Here is a 16,504-nt window from a genome sequence, read left to right on the forward strand (position 1 = left end):
GGTACCCGACAATGCGCTGCGGCTGGATATTCTTCAACACAAAAGAAGAGCATTGTCGTCGTTGCTGCCGGGCCGACTTCGTCCACTTCGACAGCGGCCCAGATCACATGGCCCGCACTTGCACCACCTCTGCGCGGAGCGTCGGGCGATTGGCAAAGCCTGGACTGCATACATCGAGTGAGGCAGCTGTGGTCCCATCGCAGCTCACAGCCTGACCTAGGACGGTGAAAGTTTCCTCGAGGAATTGCAAGCCAGAGACTTCTGCCTACGTTTCATGATAGGGTTTTATATCTTCTCTTCCCAGAGACGAGCACCACGGACACCCGCAAAGTGGAGCGCCATATCGATCCTAGGAGACAAGTTCAGGTTGTTCTTTCACTGTTGGGTGGGCAAACCGGAAACAGAGTCGGTCGCTTCCTTAGAATTTCCTCTGCCACTGCTTGGCCTGTATTCCGTACCGCCGCAACGGTCACTTTACTATGGCAATGCGGACAGGAAGGAAGGCCAAGTGAGGACGATGGAACTGCCCGTGATGGCAGCCCGCAGGTGACATTGCGGGTACGGCGCATGGAGTGGACGGAGTACACTGCTAAACGCGCTGCGGATACTCTCCCAGGGGGCGATTGGCCCAATCAAAGCGGTAGTTGGAATGCACATCCCGCAATGCTAATTGACCCCTGCCTGTCTTGTCGTCTTGTATGTCTTCAAGACGACAGGGGCGCAGGGTCCGGGGCCTGAAAATCACAGTCAGAGCCAGCCAGGCAACACATTTCTTACAATCCCGCCCGTGCTCTGTCTAGCTGATATTTTACCACGGTAGTAAATTGGCAGGACCCTCCCTCTCGTTAGGTGGTTCTCGTGCAAACAGCGGTGGGCTAACGTGGCGTACTGTAATTTCGAGTCCGTACCGCGTACGGAGTACCCCGAATACCACGGGACCACACCGACTGAAGCTCACTTGTTCTACCATCTAGGTACCTACCTCAGCTACTGTAATACATGGTGCATTTTCTCTCTTTTCGTGAGGACCAGTTGAGGCAGGTTATTTTAGGAGTCACTTTGCCAAAGAAACGAATTTGCAATGGAGAGAGAAAATAAGGCCTCGAACTTTGGTTAAGGCCAGGGGGCAGACGGGACAGCTGTGCAAGCGCGCTCTTGACAGCCGCGACCCAACAAGACAGGCACCTATCCCTGGAGGTTGCTCAACCAATACACGCCAGCTTGTCGAGCAACAAGTAAGCAGCTTCTCTCGTTCTCTCACCGTTTCGCAAATCGCAGGCGCTGAAGACTGGCATGCCAATTCGTCGGAAAATCGCTCACTTCGAACAGGTCGGACCTGGCAAGTAGAAAGGTAAGGTAGGGGCCCAATTATTGTTGCGTTTTGTTCTTGCCCGGCCGCTCTGACGCCGGCGCACCTGCACAGCGCAGAGTAGGCTCGGGGTGAGGCTGATGGCTGGACAGCCATCCTCCGCCATTCAACGTGCATTCGTGCATTCGGCAAAGTTATCCGCACACCTAATGCAGGGCCGAACATAGGTAAGTACGGAATACACATTCTATTGCCAGCCTTCCCTTGGCCGGCCTCATTTCTTCAGCCTGGCCAGCATGAGAGGCGCACAGCGAGATGTTCTGGGCACGGTTACTGTCTACCTATGCGCCCGATGGCTTAATACCTCGAGTCCTGTCCTGTGGACGGATACTGTGGCGATGTCTTCCGCACGCTCCAGTGACAATGTTCTTGTACAGTATTGTCGCAACATGCGGTAGGTCTGACCGAGATGGATTCTGACAACGTGCGAGGATCAGAGCCAGGGTACCCTTGCTCAGCCACTTGGGCGCCCTTGGCGACCACGCGGTAGACGTTAAAGAGGTCCCGCCAAGACTAATTTCGGCCAATTGTCGGCAATGTTTTTACAACGTTTTTACACAACCCCAATCGCCAAGGCGTTTGCACTATCGCCAAGGCGTTTAAGCGGTTAGTTCGCCGGGGGTACGGGGGGCGGCACCAGCCCCCCGCTAGTTAGGATTTAGGTTAAGGTTAGGATACGCATTATAGTTGAAGTGCGGGTTATCCTCGTTTTCTTTTTTTTCGATTTGGTTGAGGTATCGTAAAGTTGTTGTTGCTGCTAGTCTTCGTGATTTTGCATTGTTGATATTCGAAGTTGTAGCGGCCTCGCTCACCCTTGGCGATTTGTAATTACTTGTACACGGCAGTCTCCGAAATTAGTCTTGGCGGGACCTCTTTAACGACGACCGACCACGCCTGCCCGGTCCAGGGTGCCTTGCGCCCTCGACTTCCAAGTTTGGAGGCAGAATATCCCAACGGCTCCCAACGCTGGAGGTTATAGAGGTCCCGCCAAGACCAATTTCGGCCAATTGTCGGCTATGTTTTTACAACGTTTTTACGTAACCCCGATCGCCAAGGCGTTTGCTCTATCGCCAAGGGTTAGTTCGCCGGGGGTGTGGGGGGCGGCGCTAGCCCCCCGCTAGTTAGGATTCGAGTTAAGGTTAGGGTGCGGGTCAAGGTTAGGGTATAGGTTATCCTCCTTTTTTTTTTTTTTAATTTGGTTGAGGTTTAGTAAAGTTGTTGCTACGAGTCTTCGCGATTTTACATTGTTGATGTTGCTCTAAGTCGTCGCGGCCCCGCTCACCCCATGGCGATTGTAAATACTTGTAAGCGGCAACCTCCGAAATTAGTCTTGGCGGGACCTCTATAACCACGACCCTCCCAACCGCGTGGCAGCCCAAAACAGCTGGTTCTGACTCGACAGCTTTGGGAGTGAGCAAGTCGACTTCATATCTGCGTATCGCACAAGGGAAGAGATCAGATCTTTGGATGAGGCCGGGATGTCTACAGAGTTGCCCTCGCCTGTCATCTATGGCCCCACTCGCTGGTAACGGTCATGTTACGGCGGTCTGTGTTGCTGCATGCCCTCCCTGTCTCTTATCCTTCCAAAACAACAGTGTACGGTATACTGAGGTACATGTACAGTACTTACCGTTATCCCTGACACTCGGTGTGCAACGTCGATGCAAGTCAACCAACTCTGCCGAAGGCTCTCTCGCAGATTCTCCCGAAAAAGCGAAGAGATCACGCTCGCTCTGAACTTGGCCTTCATTTTAAGCTTGAGGGCGTACATCGGGTTTCGCCCGCGCGCAGAAATGGATGCTGGCAGGACCCGATCTTGGTTGGCCTGGGCGATCCACCATCGAGCTGCCTCAACGCTGGCAGGGATGAGATTGGTGGTTTCACGGGTCAATCGTCCCAGCTTCCCAAACCGGGCGGCTTCCCAGACGGCTTCCTGTGACCACGAAAATCCACGGCCTGCGCTCCCCTTATATATTCATACTTTTAGAAAAATGAAGGACGACAGTGACAGTCAAGTACCAGGGCTTGGACGCCGCGAAGGATGAAGAAAACATGTGCGTCTCCGGTCCCTCGACATGGCCGACAACGTGGTGCTACGTCAAATTACGGCTGCGCAGATAACCGCTGCTATCAGGGTCGAGCTGATGTCACAAACTCCAGAGTACTAGGTAGCCACTCGACTGCGGAAGGGATATGGAATTCTTGTCGTGGGATGTCTTTCTCAAGCGCGACACGGTCTCACGGAGACCGGGTTCGCGGGTTCCGGGACGAGAAGCCAGCGAAACTGCAACGGCAAGCTGCCCCTGCTCCCCCAACACCACGCACCTGAAACCCCGTGTGCATCTCCAGCCCCCATAAAGTTGCGGTCGACCGCCAACACTCAACTTCGCAGAAGGTGAACAAACAGGCAACTTACCGCAAGTTTGCGAACGTGTGCCTGCAGCAAAAAGCCACAGCACAAGCAATACATTGCAGGCCGTACGGAGTTAGATAAGGTAACAAATCGCAGCCTCGGCACGCAAAAAGGGCCAGAGAGACAGCGACACGAACATACACACACACACACGCACACTCGCCCACACACAGGGGGAGGGAGAGACGGCGAGTATTCCGTAGAGGGGAAAACATGCAGCATCGATCCGTGATCATCAACGCCGCCAAAGCGGCCGCCGCAAAGGGCCGGCCATGCCATCCCATTTCATCCCATCACATGTCATCCCCATTTCATCATCCCCTTCCATCCCATGCATGCGCTGTTTGTGTGCTCGGCCTGCCAACCCACCTACCAAGCCCGAGACAGCTGGCAATGCCGGCAACCTGAGGCCCGTTCTGTGTTTTTTCGGGCACTTGCATCAGTCAATCGAGTCTGCCGCCGCCTAACAACAACCTGCACTGCTGTACTGTCCAGTGCATACATAGGTAACTGAGTCAGAGTGCCGGCCGCTCAGGGCAGGCCACCATGTGCTTGCTTTGCCTTGCTTTGCTCGGTTTTGCTTGGCTTGGCGCTGCTCGGACCGTTTTCCGCGGTGAACAGGTAGGGTTAAGTTCGAGGAGGGCGCTGCTGAGTTGTCTCGTCTCGCGAGGGGGGAGGGGAGGGCGGAGCACAACATCTTCAATTGGAGAGAGGGAGAGTTGGCATCGCAGAAGGTGACTGAGCAGAAACCAAGCACTGCGGGGCAAGCCTGATCATGTCTTAACTCGATGTTCTGGTAAGGTTCCTAGCTGACTAGGGTCAGGGTTCAGGTTACGGCTCCGCCAAGCTGCTGCTGTCTAGTCGCCTGCAAAACCGGGCATATACGGATCACAGTCTTCTCTCCCTTGGAAGATCAGGTATCAAAACTTGCGCAATATAGTAAAGAGGTGGGCGGCAAGCTCTGCAATTGCCCGGCGCGAGGCGAGTTGGGCGTGGATCCATTTGTTTTTAATCTGGACTTCCCGACCCGCGGTCTCTGTTTGCGGCGGGCCGGAGGCTGCAGACCCGGGGAGCGGCCCCCGGGAACAGCAACGGGCGGGCAGCGGTGCCAGGCTGAGCGGGGCGCGGCAGCTGCCGTGCCAGGGGCTCACTTTCCATGAAGGTTCAGTTTTAGGCTTCCTGATGGGTATGTACCTAGGTAGCCTGGTGGGACCCGGCCAGCTCAGGCGGGGCGCACCTATCACATTTGGGATTGCTTGAGTGGCTGAGCCGTACCTAGCTAACGTTAATCGATAAGGACCCCTGTCGTACGCTGCTGCGAGATCCTCGGTGACCAACTCCCCCACCCAATCCCTTCAAGTCGTGTTGAGGTACAGAACACGCTGGACGGACCAGTCCGCTGTCGAGCTGGTGCATACACAATTGACAGTCTTGTCTGACATACTCCGCCGTTGGAGTTAAGCTGCATTGGGCTGTCCCAAAAACGTGTGGAAATAACCGCCGTGGAAGCTGGACAGACACCGCAAAAGAGTGAGCTCATACTCGGTACACCAGGACCCCCACAATCAGGACGCCGCCAAGTGGGCCGCTCGGCGACGCCTCAGTGTGAAAGGAGCAGGTGCAGTACAGTTGAGGCGCTGACCCCGCTGGACGGCGGATGAACAAGAGAAATCCGACTCGTGCGTGCGGGATCCGGCCAGGCCACGGCGCGCCCTCTCTGCCCCCTTCCCCCCACCCTCAACACCGGCGAATATCCCGATGCTGGGCTGGGCGGCCTTCACGACGGTAAATCTGCTCCAGGTAAACGCCAACGCTCTCGCCGGCCAATTCTCCGGTCGCGTCGTGCTGCGCGCCTCCCAAGTTGCTCGAACTGCTCGAGCTGCTCGTGTGACCCCGCGCCTCCGCTACTCGTCATCCTCCTCGCCCGCCAACATGTCGCAGTCAAAGGCTGCTGCGCTCGAGTTCCTCGACTTTGTCAACGCCTCGCCGACACGTAGGCCTCCCACTCCCGCTCCACTGCCCCAGGGATCGCAAGATAAGTAGGAGAGGAGAGAGAGAGAAGGGCCGCTGCTGACCGCCTCCCGTGCCCGGCCCGTAGCCTACCATGCCGTCGCCAGCGCATCCCGCCTCCTCGACGCTGCCGGCTTCGCCCTCATCCGCGAGCGCGACAACTGGGCATCGACCGTCAAGCCCGGCGGCAAGTACTACCTGACGCGCAACGGCTCGTCCGTCGTGGCCTTTGCCGTCGGCGCGCGGTGGCAGCCGGGGAACCCCATCGGCATGGTCGGCGCCCACACGGACTCGCCGTGCCTGCGCGTCAAGCCCGTCAGCAAGCGCACCGCGAAGGGCTACATCCAGGTCGGCGTCGAGACGTACGGTGGCGGCGTCTGGCACAGCTGGTTCGACCGAGACCTGAGCGTCGCCGGCCGCGTGTTGGTGCGCGAGGGCGCGGCCGAGGGCGCGGCCGAGGGGGCCGCCAATTTCGTGCAGAAGCTCGTCAAGGTGGACAAGCCCATCATGCGTATCCCGCACCTGGCCATCCACCTGCACCGCCAGACGAACTTCGATCCGAACAAGGAGGACGAGCTGCTGCCGATCGCGGGGCTCGCCGAGGCCGAGCTGAACAAGAGCGCGGACGCCAGCCCCGAGGCGCAGCCGCCCCCCGCAGCAGACGGCGACGACTTCCAGCCGCTGAAGCAGCTGGCCGAGCGCCACCACCCGGCCTTCCTCTCGCTCGTCGCTGAGCAGGCCGGCGTCGACGTCTCGCAGATTGTCGACTTCGAGCTCGTCCTCTACGACACGCACCAGTCGTGCCTCGGCGGCCTCAACGACGAGTTCATCTTCTCGCCCCGCCTCGACAACCTCACCATGACCTTCTGCAGCATCCAAGGCCTGATCTCGTCCGTCCGCACCGCGCCGCTCGACAACGACGCCAGCATCCGGTTGGTCGCCTGCTTCGACCACGAAGAGATCGGCTCGTGCTCGGCCCACGGCGCCGACTCGAACCTCCTGCCGGCCATCCTGCGCCGCCTATCCGTCATACCCGGGTCCTCTTCTTCTTCTTCCTCCTCCTCCTCCCCACCAGCCGCCGACACGGCCTTCGAGCAGACGCTGTCGACCTCGTTCCTCCTCTCGGCCGACATGGCGCACGCGGTGCACCCCAACTACGCGGCCAAGTACGAGCGCAACCACGGGCCGGCGCTCAACGGCGGGCCCGTCATCAAGATCAACGCGAACCAGCGGTACGCCACCAACTCGCCCGGCATCGTGCTGCTGCAGGAGGTCGCCCGCGCCGCCCGCGTGCCGCTGCAGCTCTTCGTCGTCAGGAACGACTCGCCCTGCGGCAGCACCATCGGCCCCATCCTCTCCGCCAAGCTCGGCGTCCGCACCCTCGACCTCGGCAACCCCCAGCTGGCCATGCACAGCATCCGCGAGACCGGCGGCAGCCGCGACGTCGAGTACGCCGTCCGCCTGTTTGACGGGTTTCTGAGCAGGTTTTGTGAGCTCGAGGGGAGGATTTTGGTGGATTGATTAGGGGTCGGCGGGTGGGCTTTGCCTATGGTCGTTTGGAGTCGGTGGGGAGGGTGTGAAATTCAAGAAGTGGGACATAGGAGGAGGAGTGAGGGTTGGATAGTGAAGCAGTGAGGGAATCAAACTCGCGCAAACTTTTGGTCATAGAGTTTTGCATCGAGTGCGTGTGGTGGTATACCAGAGAAAAAAAGGTCTGTAACAGGATTGAAAGAGGCCTGACCTGGCTGTGTGTGTGCTGCTGTTCAGAGAAGAGGGGAAGTTCGGCGAAATACACGAGAGGAGCAAAAAAAAAAAGGGGAGAAGACCTCTCTTCTCTGCGCACTGTGTGCATGAGCAGGAAAGAGCATTGCACAAGGCGACCAAGCTCTGCTTCGGACGGGCAGCCCTCTGCGGGTTTGGCACGGGAGAATATACGAAGTTGTATATGCCCAGCGGGAGCATTTACGGGGTTCTCCGTCCAGCCTTTGTAGGGGCAAGCTTCAACCTTCTTAAGTATCCTGGACTGGTAAATGCCTACCTACCTAGCTGAGTCAGGGAGTTACGGATAGGAGCAGGTTCAGGTTCCGCATGCACGTGTAGGAGAGTGGCATGATGATTTACGTCAGATGTCGCCTGGTACCTTACTACGCATGCTGGCCGTCATGGGAACGAAGCGCGATGAAGGAACTTGTTGTTTATATCTTGTCTATTCAACTCGACAAGATGTACCCCTCCCCAGGTTATTCCCCCCCCCCCCCCCCCCACTTATCCCCCCCCAAATTAATCTCTCCGCCCCCAGTTTTATCTCCCCCCAGTTTATTCCCCTCCCAGTTTATCCCCCCCCCCCCCAGTTATATCCACCTATTTCCATTGCCACCCTCCCCTCTCACCACAATCCCGACCCCATCCCCGGCGAGAAAAGCGCGTGCCCCCTGCCCACACTGGGCCCTGCCACTGGCTCCTCGTCGCTGAGCGTCTCGGCATAGTAGTACAGGTTGTAGGGGAAGGGCCGGGAGCTCAGGAGTTGGGAGCGAGGCGGGCAGACCCGGGAGCGGCGGCTGTGGTGGTGCCGGTAGGGCCGCCCGCTGGTGGTGGGGGGCGTCGCCGTTGTCGTCGTCGTCGTCGTCGACGTTGTCAGCGGCTCCGGTGGCAACGGGCGAGAACGGACTACCAGGAGCAGGCCGTGTAGGAGCTGGCGCGACCCGTCCTCGTCCTGCTGGCCGATCACACCACCACCCCAGGCTTGCGTGGTGATGGGGGTGTGAGGGGGTGCCGTCGTCCCCGGCGTCGGAGTTGGCGGTGGGGGCGGCGGGCAAGGGGGAGGCGATTGGGACCGTTGCCGCTGCTGGCGCCGCTCGCCGCCGATCACCCCCCAGCGCGGGTCGTAGGGGGTGCCGTCGTCGGGCTCGGAGGTGGCGACGAGACTGGCGAGGGAGGGCGGGTCGGGGTCGGCGGCGCCGGCAGGAGGGAAGGCGTAGGCGGCGGGGGCCGGCGAGGTGGCGGCGGAGGAACCCTCGGCGCTGGCGTCGGCGGAGGAACGCTCGGTGCTGGCGTCCGAGCCGATGGGACTCACCGGGGATGGGAGGCGGAACCAGGGGTCCGGCTCCTCCAGGAAGCCCGGCGCGGCGAGGTCCTCCGGCATGGCGTGGAACCGCGCATTGCGGAACTCGTGCGCCGAGGAATCTAGCCGCCCACCCTCGGTGGGTTCCGCGAGGGGCGAGAGCGAAGGGGTGGGCGAGGAAGCCGGGCCGGATTGCGACGGGCTAGGCATGTTGTCGGCGAAGGGGCCGAGGACGGAGGGCCAAGGTAATCACGACAACAAAAGTTTGCTGTTTACTCACGACAACAAGAACCAGCCCCAAGCGGGCCTGGGACATGGCAAGATATAGACCCTCGGAGCGTCGCCAGAGTTGCCATCACATGCGTCGCCCACACCTGGCATGCTCACCCGCATGCGCATATGCAGACGATAGCTAGCCCACACTCGCATCCCACCGCTGAGGAGGCACCGCGAAAACAACACTACGCACGGCATGACGACAGCGCGCAGCGTTACGGGAAGGAGGAGAAGACACATGTCCACAGGCCTCTGCGCTGCCCGCAGTGCAGGCAGTCTCATGGCCGACCTCCCTAGCTGCCGGCGCCGTCATCACATACCCCAATCCCGGATGACAACGTCGAGTCCGACATGGATGAGCCCTCACGCATGCTCCGACCCTTCTTTGCTCGCACCCAACCGTCGCCGAACGACATCATACTCGCGAGGACACGTGAACGCGTGTTTATCCACGGCTGCAGGACGCATGAGCTCCCGACTTGACGTAATGAATGCGCACTCAAGACCACCACGCGCGGTGTACGCGGCCACCGCATTGGTTGAGTGAGCAAGTCCAGACTATCATCATATCTGTTGTTGCCGTCCAGTTTCCGCGTTGGAGCTACCGAGGGCGTGCCGGGGCATAGTTGGAGAGATGAGATGCCACATGCCACGAATATGAACAGACGGGAAACCAAGATCAAGAACTGTCGGCCGGAACATCGACCCAGAGTATATTGACTAGCCAACCCCAAAACTATGTAAGTAAGGGTAGATGTAAGCGCAAGCAGGCCAGCATGAGAGCGAAGCTGTGAGTAGCTGCCCATCCCCTCCGCCACCCGCACACTCGCCGAACCCAGCTGCCCAGCAGGTCCGCACAGCCTACCTGCGCCCCTTGAGCAACCCCAGCAGCCACGTGACCACGGGCTTCCTCTCCGTCGAGGTAGTGAGCAGCCGTAGGTACTCGGTCCCGTCGATGCCCAGCTGCGGGAACGTAACGCCTTGCAGGTGGCGCACAAACTGGTCGCCCGTCTTGGAGTAGATGACCTGCTGGATCCTCGCGATCTCGTTGAGGATCTGGCGCGACTGCGCGTCGGTGTTGGGTCGGAACCCGGGGTCCTGCAGGACCGTCCAGCACAGCCCGTGGAACTGGTCGATCATGAACCGGTCGAAGCCCGGGATGGCCGGGGCTGGCGCGGCCGCCGTGACCGGGTTGTCGCCGATGGTGGCGACATCCGGGCCTCCCCACTGCGTGGCCATGCGGCCGAGGACGTTGAAAGCGATGCGGCTCGGCACGAGGTTGCCATGCGACAGGGTCTTGGCGATGTTGATGATGGACGAGACCAGCGACTCGAAGACGCCCTGGTTGGACGCGCTGACGAGCACGCCGCCGAGGTCGTTGATCAGGATCACCTGCACGAACGAGACGTACTCGCGCCGAAGCTCCTGCAGCTGGATCTCGTCGTCCGTCCCACTGATGGGTTCCGAGAGACCGCTGAATACCCGCTCCAGGAGAGGGGTCAGGAGCAGGTCGAGGATGTTGTAGATCTCACCCTTGAAGTTGTAAACGACCTGCTCGAGCAACCGGAGGAACATCGCCATCTCGTCCTTGCTGGAGCTGCGAGACAGCAGCCCCTCGATCCACTGTGGCAGCTGCGGCAGCACGGCAGCGCCCAACACACTAAGCAGCCGGGAGAAGGCCGACCGGCACGCGGTGCGGATATCGTCGCTGGCGTTGAGCTGATTTAGGGCGACGAGGATGGCCTCAGATGCCCTTGAGAACTCGTTCGCGACGGCTTCGTGTGGCTGTGGTCGCTTGGTCTGCTGCCCAACTGTTGTCTCGGCAAAGCCGTTTGCCAGGGTCCCCAGCGCCATTATGATGTGGTGTATCTGGAGGACGGCCTGGGCATCTCCGGCCTTGGCTCGCTCCATGTGGACGCTCATGTCGGCGAAGAGCGGTTCCATGGCGGAACGCGCGTACAGCGCCTGGTCTGCTGGGGGGGTGGCCGAGGTTGACGAGATGCAGCCGATGGCCTCGTAGAGGAAGAGCTGGCTGTTGAAGAGCGCATCGGCCGAGTGGTCCGACTCGTCCGAAGACATGTCGTCATCGGCGTCGTTGCCCGGCACTTCGGCTTTGATCGGGAGCAGATCGCTGATGGACTCGATGACCGTCTTGGCCACGTTCCCGACCTGCGCTCTGAGCGTCTTCACGAATCGGAGGAACAGGTACCAAGACCTGCTTCGTACCCGCACGTGGTCGTGGTGCACAAGTCGGACAAAATTCTCGAGCACCTGTGGGATGTAACGCTGCTGGTCCTCGAAAAAGCTGTAATACCGAGTGCAGATCTCCATGTACTGGAGGACAATTGCAGGGTGTGGGTAGCTGGCAATGCCTGGGGAACGAGTCAGTAAAAAGCAAAGAAATAGACAGACACACAGCAGACCCGCTTACCCGACTCGACCATCTTGCTCATCATCACGGCAAGCCGTTCCGCAGCGATGGTGTTTGGCTGACTCTTTTGAGCCAGGCCCATGTTGGGCAGTGCCAGCTCGCCAAAGAGATAGATCTCGTGCAGCGCAAGATCCAGGTCTCTCCAGTCCATCTGCGATCCCTGCTGCTCGAGCGTGGAGAACATGTTCGCCACCAGGTTGCTCAGAAACTCTACGCAGAGATTCTCATCTACAGAAGCCACGCTCTTCTGGAGGATCTGGAGCTTCTTGCGCAGGTCCTGAAACTCGGCCTCGTCCGTCTGCTCGTCTTCATTGCCCCAGTTGGACGTCTCGTCGTACCTCATCTTGAGGACGATGGCGTTCAAGATCGGGAGCAGCATCTCCGTGTATGTGGAGGGCAGCGGGCCGACCTTGCGGAGGAAGGTCAGGAGGTCGGTGAGCGAGGGGATGACGGTCGAGCAGACCTCGTCGAACTCGTCCGAGAAGAGTCGAAGCTGGGAGGGTAGGAAGTCGCGGAGGAGCTGCTCGGCCTTTGCCCTGGTGTCGTTGTCGACCTTGCTGTCCTCCAGGACACGTATTATGTCGGCCACGGTGGTATTGACCAGCTTGGCCACTCCTTCGGCGAGGTCCGTGTCGTATCGGGGCGTCCCCTTCCACTCGTGTAATGGCGGGCTGGCCAGCAGCTGCGTGACAATCTCACGGAGGTTGAGGAACGAGATCATGTCTATCTTGTCGCTGGCCTTCATTTTCTTGGCCACAATCTCGGTGAAGGTGCCCACCGCGGCGTCCCTGACCTTGTCCTCGCCGCCGGCCGCGTTTGTCCTCCCGACCAGGGGCAGCAGGAGATTGAGCATGTCCCCGTTGATGACCAAGTGGATGTCGATCCAGCTCACCCACTTGCCAATGATCTTGAGCGTCGACTCGACCACAGCGTCGACCTGGTTGCTATACCGAGCCAGCAAGTCCTTCCAGGACTGCGCGATCTTCCGCATGTCCCGCTCGCGCACCAAGTCCTTGAGGTCATTGTTGCGCTTGGCCTCGTTGTCCGGCCGGCTCAGCATGACGTCGGCAATCTCATCGTGGATGGATCCCAGGATGCGCAGGTACATGACCACCCCGGGGATGTTGTTGTCCTTTTGGGCGAGGGCCAGAAAGTCGTCGATAAAGCTCTCCCAACCCTCTTTGTACAGGAAGACGAAAAGGTACGTCAGGGTTTGCGTGAGCTTGTTCTGCAGGTGAGGTGGATCGACAGGTTCTTGCGCCTCGCCGCTGTAGATGCGCCGGACGTAGTCAAGCAGCGACTGCTTGAGGAAGCCGAGGCTTGCGACGTCGACCGCTTGCGAGTGGACAGCATTGTTGATGATCTCGAGGCAGACTAGGCGCACAACCTCGGATGCTCGAGCTTTTCGGGTAAAGAGGGCGGTGCAGACCTGCCAGGCCTGGGGATCGGTGCGCAGCTGGTTGAGAAATTCGAAGGCCTGGCTCTTGAGAGCCTGGTCCGAAGCGGGGTTCCAGGCGATCTCGATCGCATTTTCGATCTGCGAACAGGTCGGCCCTGGTTAGTGGAAACCGTACATGAAGCGACCCAGAGACTAAAGCCGCGCGGCAGAGTGAAGGACTGCGACTTCATCCCTGGCGAGCTGCCACAGCGGGGTTGCCCAATCTCCCGCCGGGGGGGGAGGGGGGGGGGGGGGGGGAGATAGGCAACGGTGCGCTTACCTGGGCGTCCATTGCCAGACGATGACGAGAAAAGTCAAGAGGAGCAGAAGCCAGCAGCAGGATGGTTTTGTGGTAGCGAAGCTGCTATACCCCAAGCAGTTGTGCAGAGAACGGAGTATTCGTCATTCTCAGATACGGCAGATGCAGCACCCGTCGCGCATGGCTTGGCTTCTCGACCTTTTTTTTTTTTTTTTTTTTTAGATGGCCATCGTTTGCGATTTGGCAGCGTGAAAGATGTAAGCGACAGGAAATTGGGTCGAGATCAGGCGACGAGGCTAGCAGGTATTCAAGAATGAGCGGCCGTCTATTTAGAGGGTCGGTGTGTTGAACTGCTCGGTGCAAGAGGGGAAGCCGTGGACAAAGATTGGAATGTTGTGATGTGTTGCCGAAATGGCTGGATGGCGGGGCAGCGAAATCAAACAGAAAAGTCAAAAGTCGACGGCAGCAAGGCTCCAGTGACGTGGTGGGGTAGGTAGTGAGGCGCACGTGCTCCCCCAGCGTGGTTGTCTTTAAATTACGGAATACACTTCTCCGTACTGTTATTTTGGAATGCTTAACCTACTCCGTGCAGGTCCGGAATGCACACACGCAATTTGGCTGGATGGTCTGTTCACAACACAAAGTTCACCGCGCCATAGACAAGCTCGAGGATACCGGAATTGAAAAAGCGGAGACCAGTTTATGCACACCTGCCCTAGTGAATAGTACGATGGTAACCCAAACACAGCACAAACCCGTAATTATTGGCCTACCCCTGAACGCCAGCCCCCAAATCCGCCCGCAAACTTCCAGCCGTATCAGTCCAAGCAAATATGCCACGCCATCGACTGGGCCTAACCGGTCTTGCTCTTTTTCTTCGGCCGCTCGTCCTCCTCCGGCTCATCCATATCCTCATCCTCGTCCTCCTCATCGTCGTCGACTTCATTGTCGACGTCGCTCTCGGCGCTGCCAGAGCCGTCGCTTTCGTGGTTGCTGTCGTACTCCTCAGCGACTTCGCTCTCAGACTCGGCTTGGAAGTCCTCGTCAATGCTCTCCTCGTCCTCGTCCGCCGAGCCGCGGTCCGCCTTGGCCCCGACCACCTCCTCGTCCGAGCTGGCCATGTCGTCGTCTCTCAGCGCCGCGGCCGCGAGCTTAGAGTCCTCGTCGATCTCGTTCTTAACCCGCAGTCCCTTGAGCTTGAAGAAGTCCTCCAGCGCCTTCAGCTCTTCACGGTTAATGTTGCTGAATTGCGAAGAGCCCGCTCCCGACTTCATGTGAACCGTGATATCGAACGTCTGAAGAGCAGTGACGGCGCCTCCCACGCGCGAGAATGTGATGGACTGTGTCTGCTCGTACGAGATGTACGTGGCCGGCTTCGGCACGAACATGAAGGCCTTCTCCAAGAGGTATAAGAAGCCTTCGCTGGCCTTGATGGAACACTTGATGCCGTACTGCTGGCGGTGTCTGAGGGGGACGTTAGCAGGCGTCGCCTTGAAACACCACCGCAGAAGAGGAGAACCCACGTTGTGAAGTCCTTTGCCGGCGCCGTAATCTTCTTGTTGGCCAGTCCCTTGAAGATGAACGCGACGACCTGATGTAGCGGTTGCTCGTAGTGCGCCTGCAGCCTGTCCTTGTACTTGCCGTTGAGCTCCTCGTCCGACAGATTGAGATCCAGCGTGACCTCCTCATCCTGCTTGAACTGCATGACGATGAAGGGGTAGCGTGTCTGGCCCTGGCGAAGCGGCGGATCCAGCCCAATGCACAACATGAAGTGAAGGTCGTCCGGTTTCGGCAGGACCATGAACTTCTTGATGGCTTCGTACTGGATCTTGTAGTCGTATGTTTTGCCGCGGAGGCGGAATGATGCGTCGTACATGTCGATGTCGAACCGGCCTCTGCATGGTTCGTTGTCAGAATATGCGATAAGCCACGCAGCGACGGCCACTGCACGAACCTTGGGGTGAGATGCAAGACATCCAGGAAGGTGGCGATCGCATCGCCCGCCGTCTCTCCGATCTCCGCCTTTTCAATAAGCGTGTCGTAGAATAGTGTGACGGCATTCTTCTCTTCCTCGTCCGCATCACTGCCGGCCTCGCCACCTTCGGCTTCTTTCCTGGTGGTGGTGCCCGGAATGTAGAACCGCATCTCGACAAGCTGGTCCCTACCGGCCGACGCCTTCTTGCCCTTACCAGGGCCCGCACCGTTCTGGCCGCTTGCCCTGCCGCCCTCGCCGACGGCAAACTCGATGGCAATCTCGTTCCGGCCGGCGAGGTTGGTGTTGGATATTTCCGAGTAGGGAATCTCGAACGCGGGTCGGTTCTGCACGTTAAACGAGAGCTCGGCCTTGCCAAACTCGGCCTTGCCCCAGTTCCAGCCACGCATGGAGTGTTCTTTGTTCTCAAGGTTGGTGCTGTACCAGTTCTTGAAGATTTTGCCGAGGCGCTCATAGTCCTGTTCGAAGATCAGCGCCTGCTCTGCTGCCAAGGTGACCCCCTGCGGCCCCGCGACCCTGTCACGCATACCTCCTGTTGGAAGCCGTCCAGCTGGACGATACCCGAGTTCCTCAGCAGGATCTTCACCTCGTACCCTCGGGCCGCTCTGCTCCATTGGGCACCGCCGATGCTGCTTTGGTCGAGTGTGAAGGTGTCACCGCCGCCCGCCGGCTTCCAGCCTAAACCGTTCTCGGCAAACCTGCACTTGCCATTTTCCCGGGATAAGTCCAGGTAGATGTTATCGAAGCTCTCTCTGCGGTCGCGTCAGCTGCCACTTCGACCAGGAAAAGTGCGCTGCGAGGCGCGCAAAGAGAAAGGCGACGGTCGAATCTAGGACTCGCAGCGGAATTTCATGTAGGGTAAACGGGTGAACTTACATCGCAGCCATGTCGTCGGAACAGGTATCGATGAGATGGCGATGCGCGATGGCGAAAAGCCGACTGTACGGATTATGGCCTTGGGAGTGGGAGTTTTCACAAGCTTGGCTGGGAAGGCGCGTGAAGACGCGACCGGAGCTGAATTGCAATAAAAGGCTTGGCGCCAAGAGGGCAACTGCCGGGCGGTCAGAGAGGTTTGGGTCCTGATAAGGAAAGCAAGCTCGGACCACTACACTAACGTGGAAGTTTCCATCGACGTTGCCACTGAAACGTTATCCGTAAGGTAAGTTATCTCGAGGACGGAATAGGCAAAGAAGAGTCAGCTACCTGAGCTGAGGTACGCAGTATATTACCGTACACATGTAAAGCATGCATGAG

The 16,504-nt window shown here is 58.9% G+C and overlaps 4 protein-coding genes across 4 annotated transcripts; 1 reads left to right on the top strand and 3 right to left on the bottom strand.

Annotated features, from left to right (window-relative positions):
- Positions 1–5,259: 5,259 nt before the first annotated feature.
- On the top strand, positions 5,260–7,326 carry THITE_2120008 (uncharacterized protein). Its single transcript, XM_003655804.1, has 3 exons — positions 5,260–5,312; positions 5,449–5,775; positions 5,881–7,326. The coding sequence occupies exons 2-3, from the start codon at positions 5,541–5,543 to the stop codon at positions 7,311–7,313; spliced, it is 1,668 nt and encodes a 555-aa protein (XP_003655852.1). The 5' UTR covers positions 5,260–5,312; positions 5,449–5,540; the 3' UTR covers positions 7,314–7,326.
- Positions 7,327–8,178: 852 nt separating this feature from the next.
- Positions 8,179–9,063, bottom strand: THITE_2131114 (uncharacterized protein; the record flags this gene model as incomplete). The annotated part of the gene is made up of 1 exon (XM_003655805.1): positions 8,179–9,063. One exon carries the CDS (start codon positions 9,061–9,063, stop codon positions 8,179–8,181), a length of 885 nt encoding a protein of 294 aa, XP_003655853.1.
- Positions 9,064–9,833: 770 nt separating this feature from the next.
- On the bottom strand, positions 9,834–13,436 carry THITE_2120011 (uncharacterized protein). Its single transcript, XM_003655806.1, has 3 exons — positions 13,279–13,436; positions 11,561–13,097; positions 9,834–11,501 (listed from the first exon to the last, which is right to left on the bottom strand). Exons 1-3 carry the CDS (start codon positions 13,288–13,290, stop codon positions 9,991–9,993), a joined length of 3,060 nt encoding a protein of 1,019 aa, XP_003655854.1. The 5' UTR covers positions 13,291–13,436; the 3' UTR covers positions 9,834–9,990.
- Positions 13,437–14,111: 675 nt separating this feature from the next.
- On the bottom strand, positions 14,112–16,191 carry THITE_72000 (FACT complex subunit POB-3-like protein; the record flags this gene model as incomplete). Its single annotated transcript, XM_003655807.1, has 5 exons — positions 16,127–16,191; positions 15,780–16,002; positions 15,212–15,708; positions 14,781–15,152; positions 14,112–14,721 (listed from the first exon to the last, which is right to left on the bottom strand). The coding sequence occupies exons 1-5, from the start codon at positions 16,135–16,137 to the stop codon at positions 14,112–14,114; spliced, it is 1,713 nt and encodes a 570-aa protein (XP_003655855.1). The 5' UTR covers positions 16,138–16,191.
- Positions 16,192–16,504: the final 313 nt, after the last annotated feature.

The sequence above is a fragment of the Thermothielavioides terrestris genome, chromosome 4 (assembly GCF_000226115.1).
Source record: "Thermothielavioides terrestris NRRL 8126 chromosome 4, complete sequence".
Classification (NCBI taxonomy): Eukaryota; Fungi; Ascomycota; class Sordariomycetes; order Sordariales; family Chaetomiaceae; genus Thermothielavioides; species Thermothielavioides terrestris.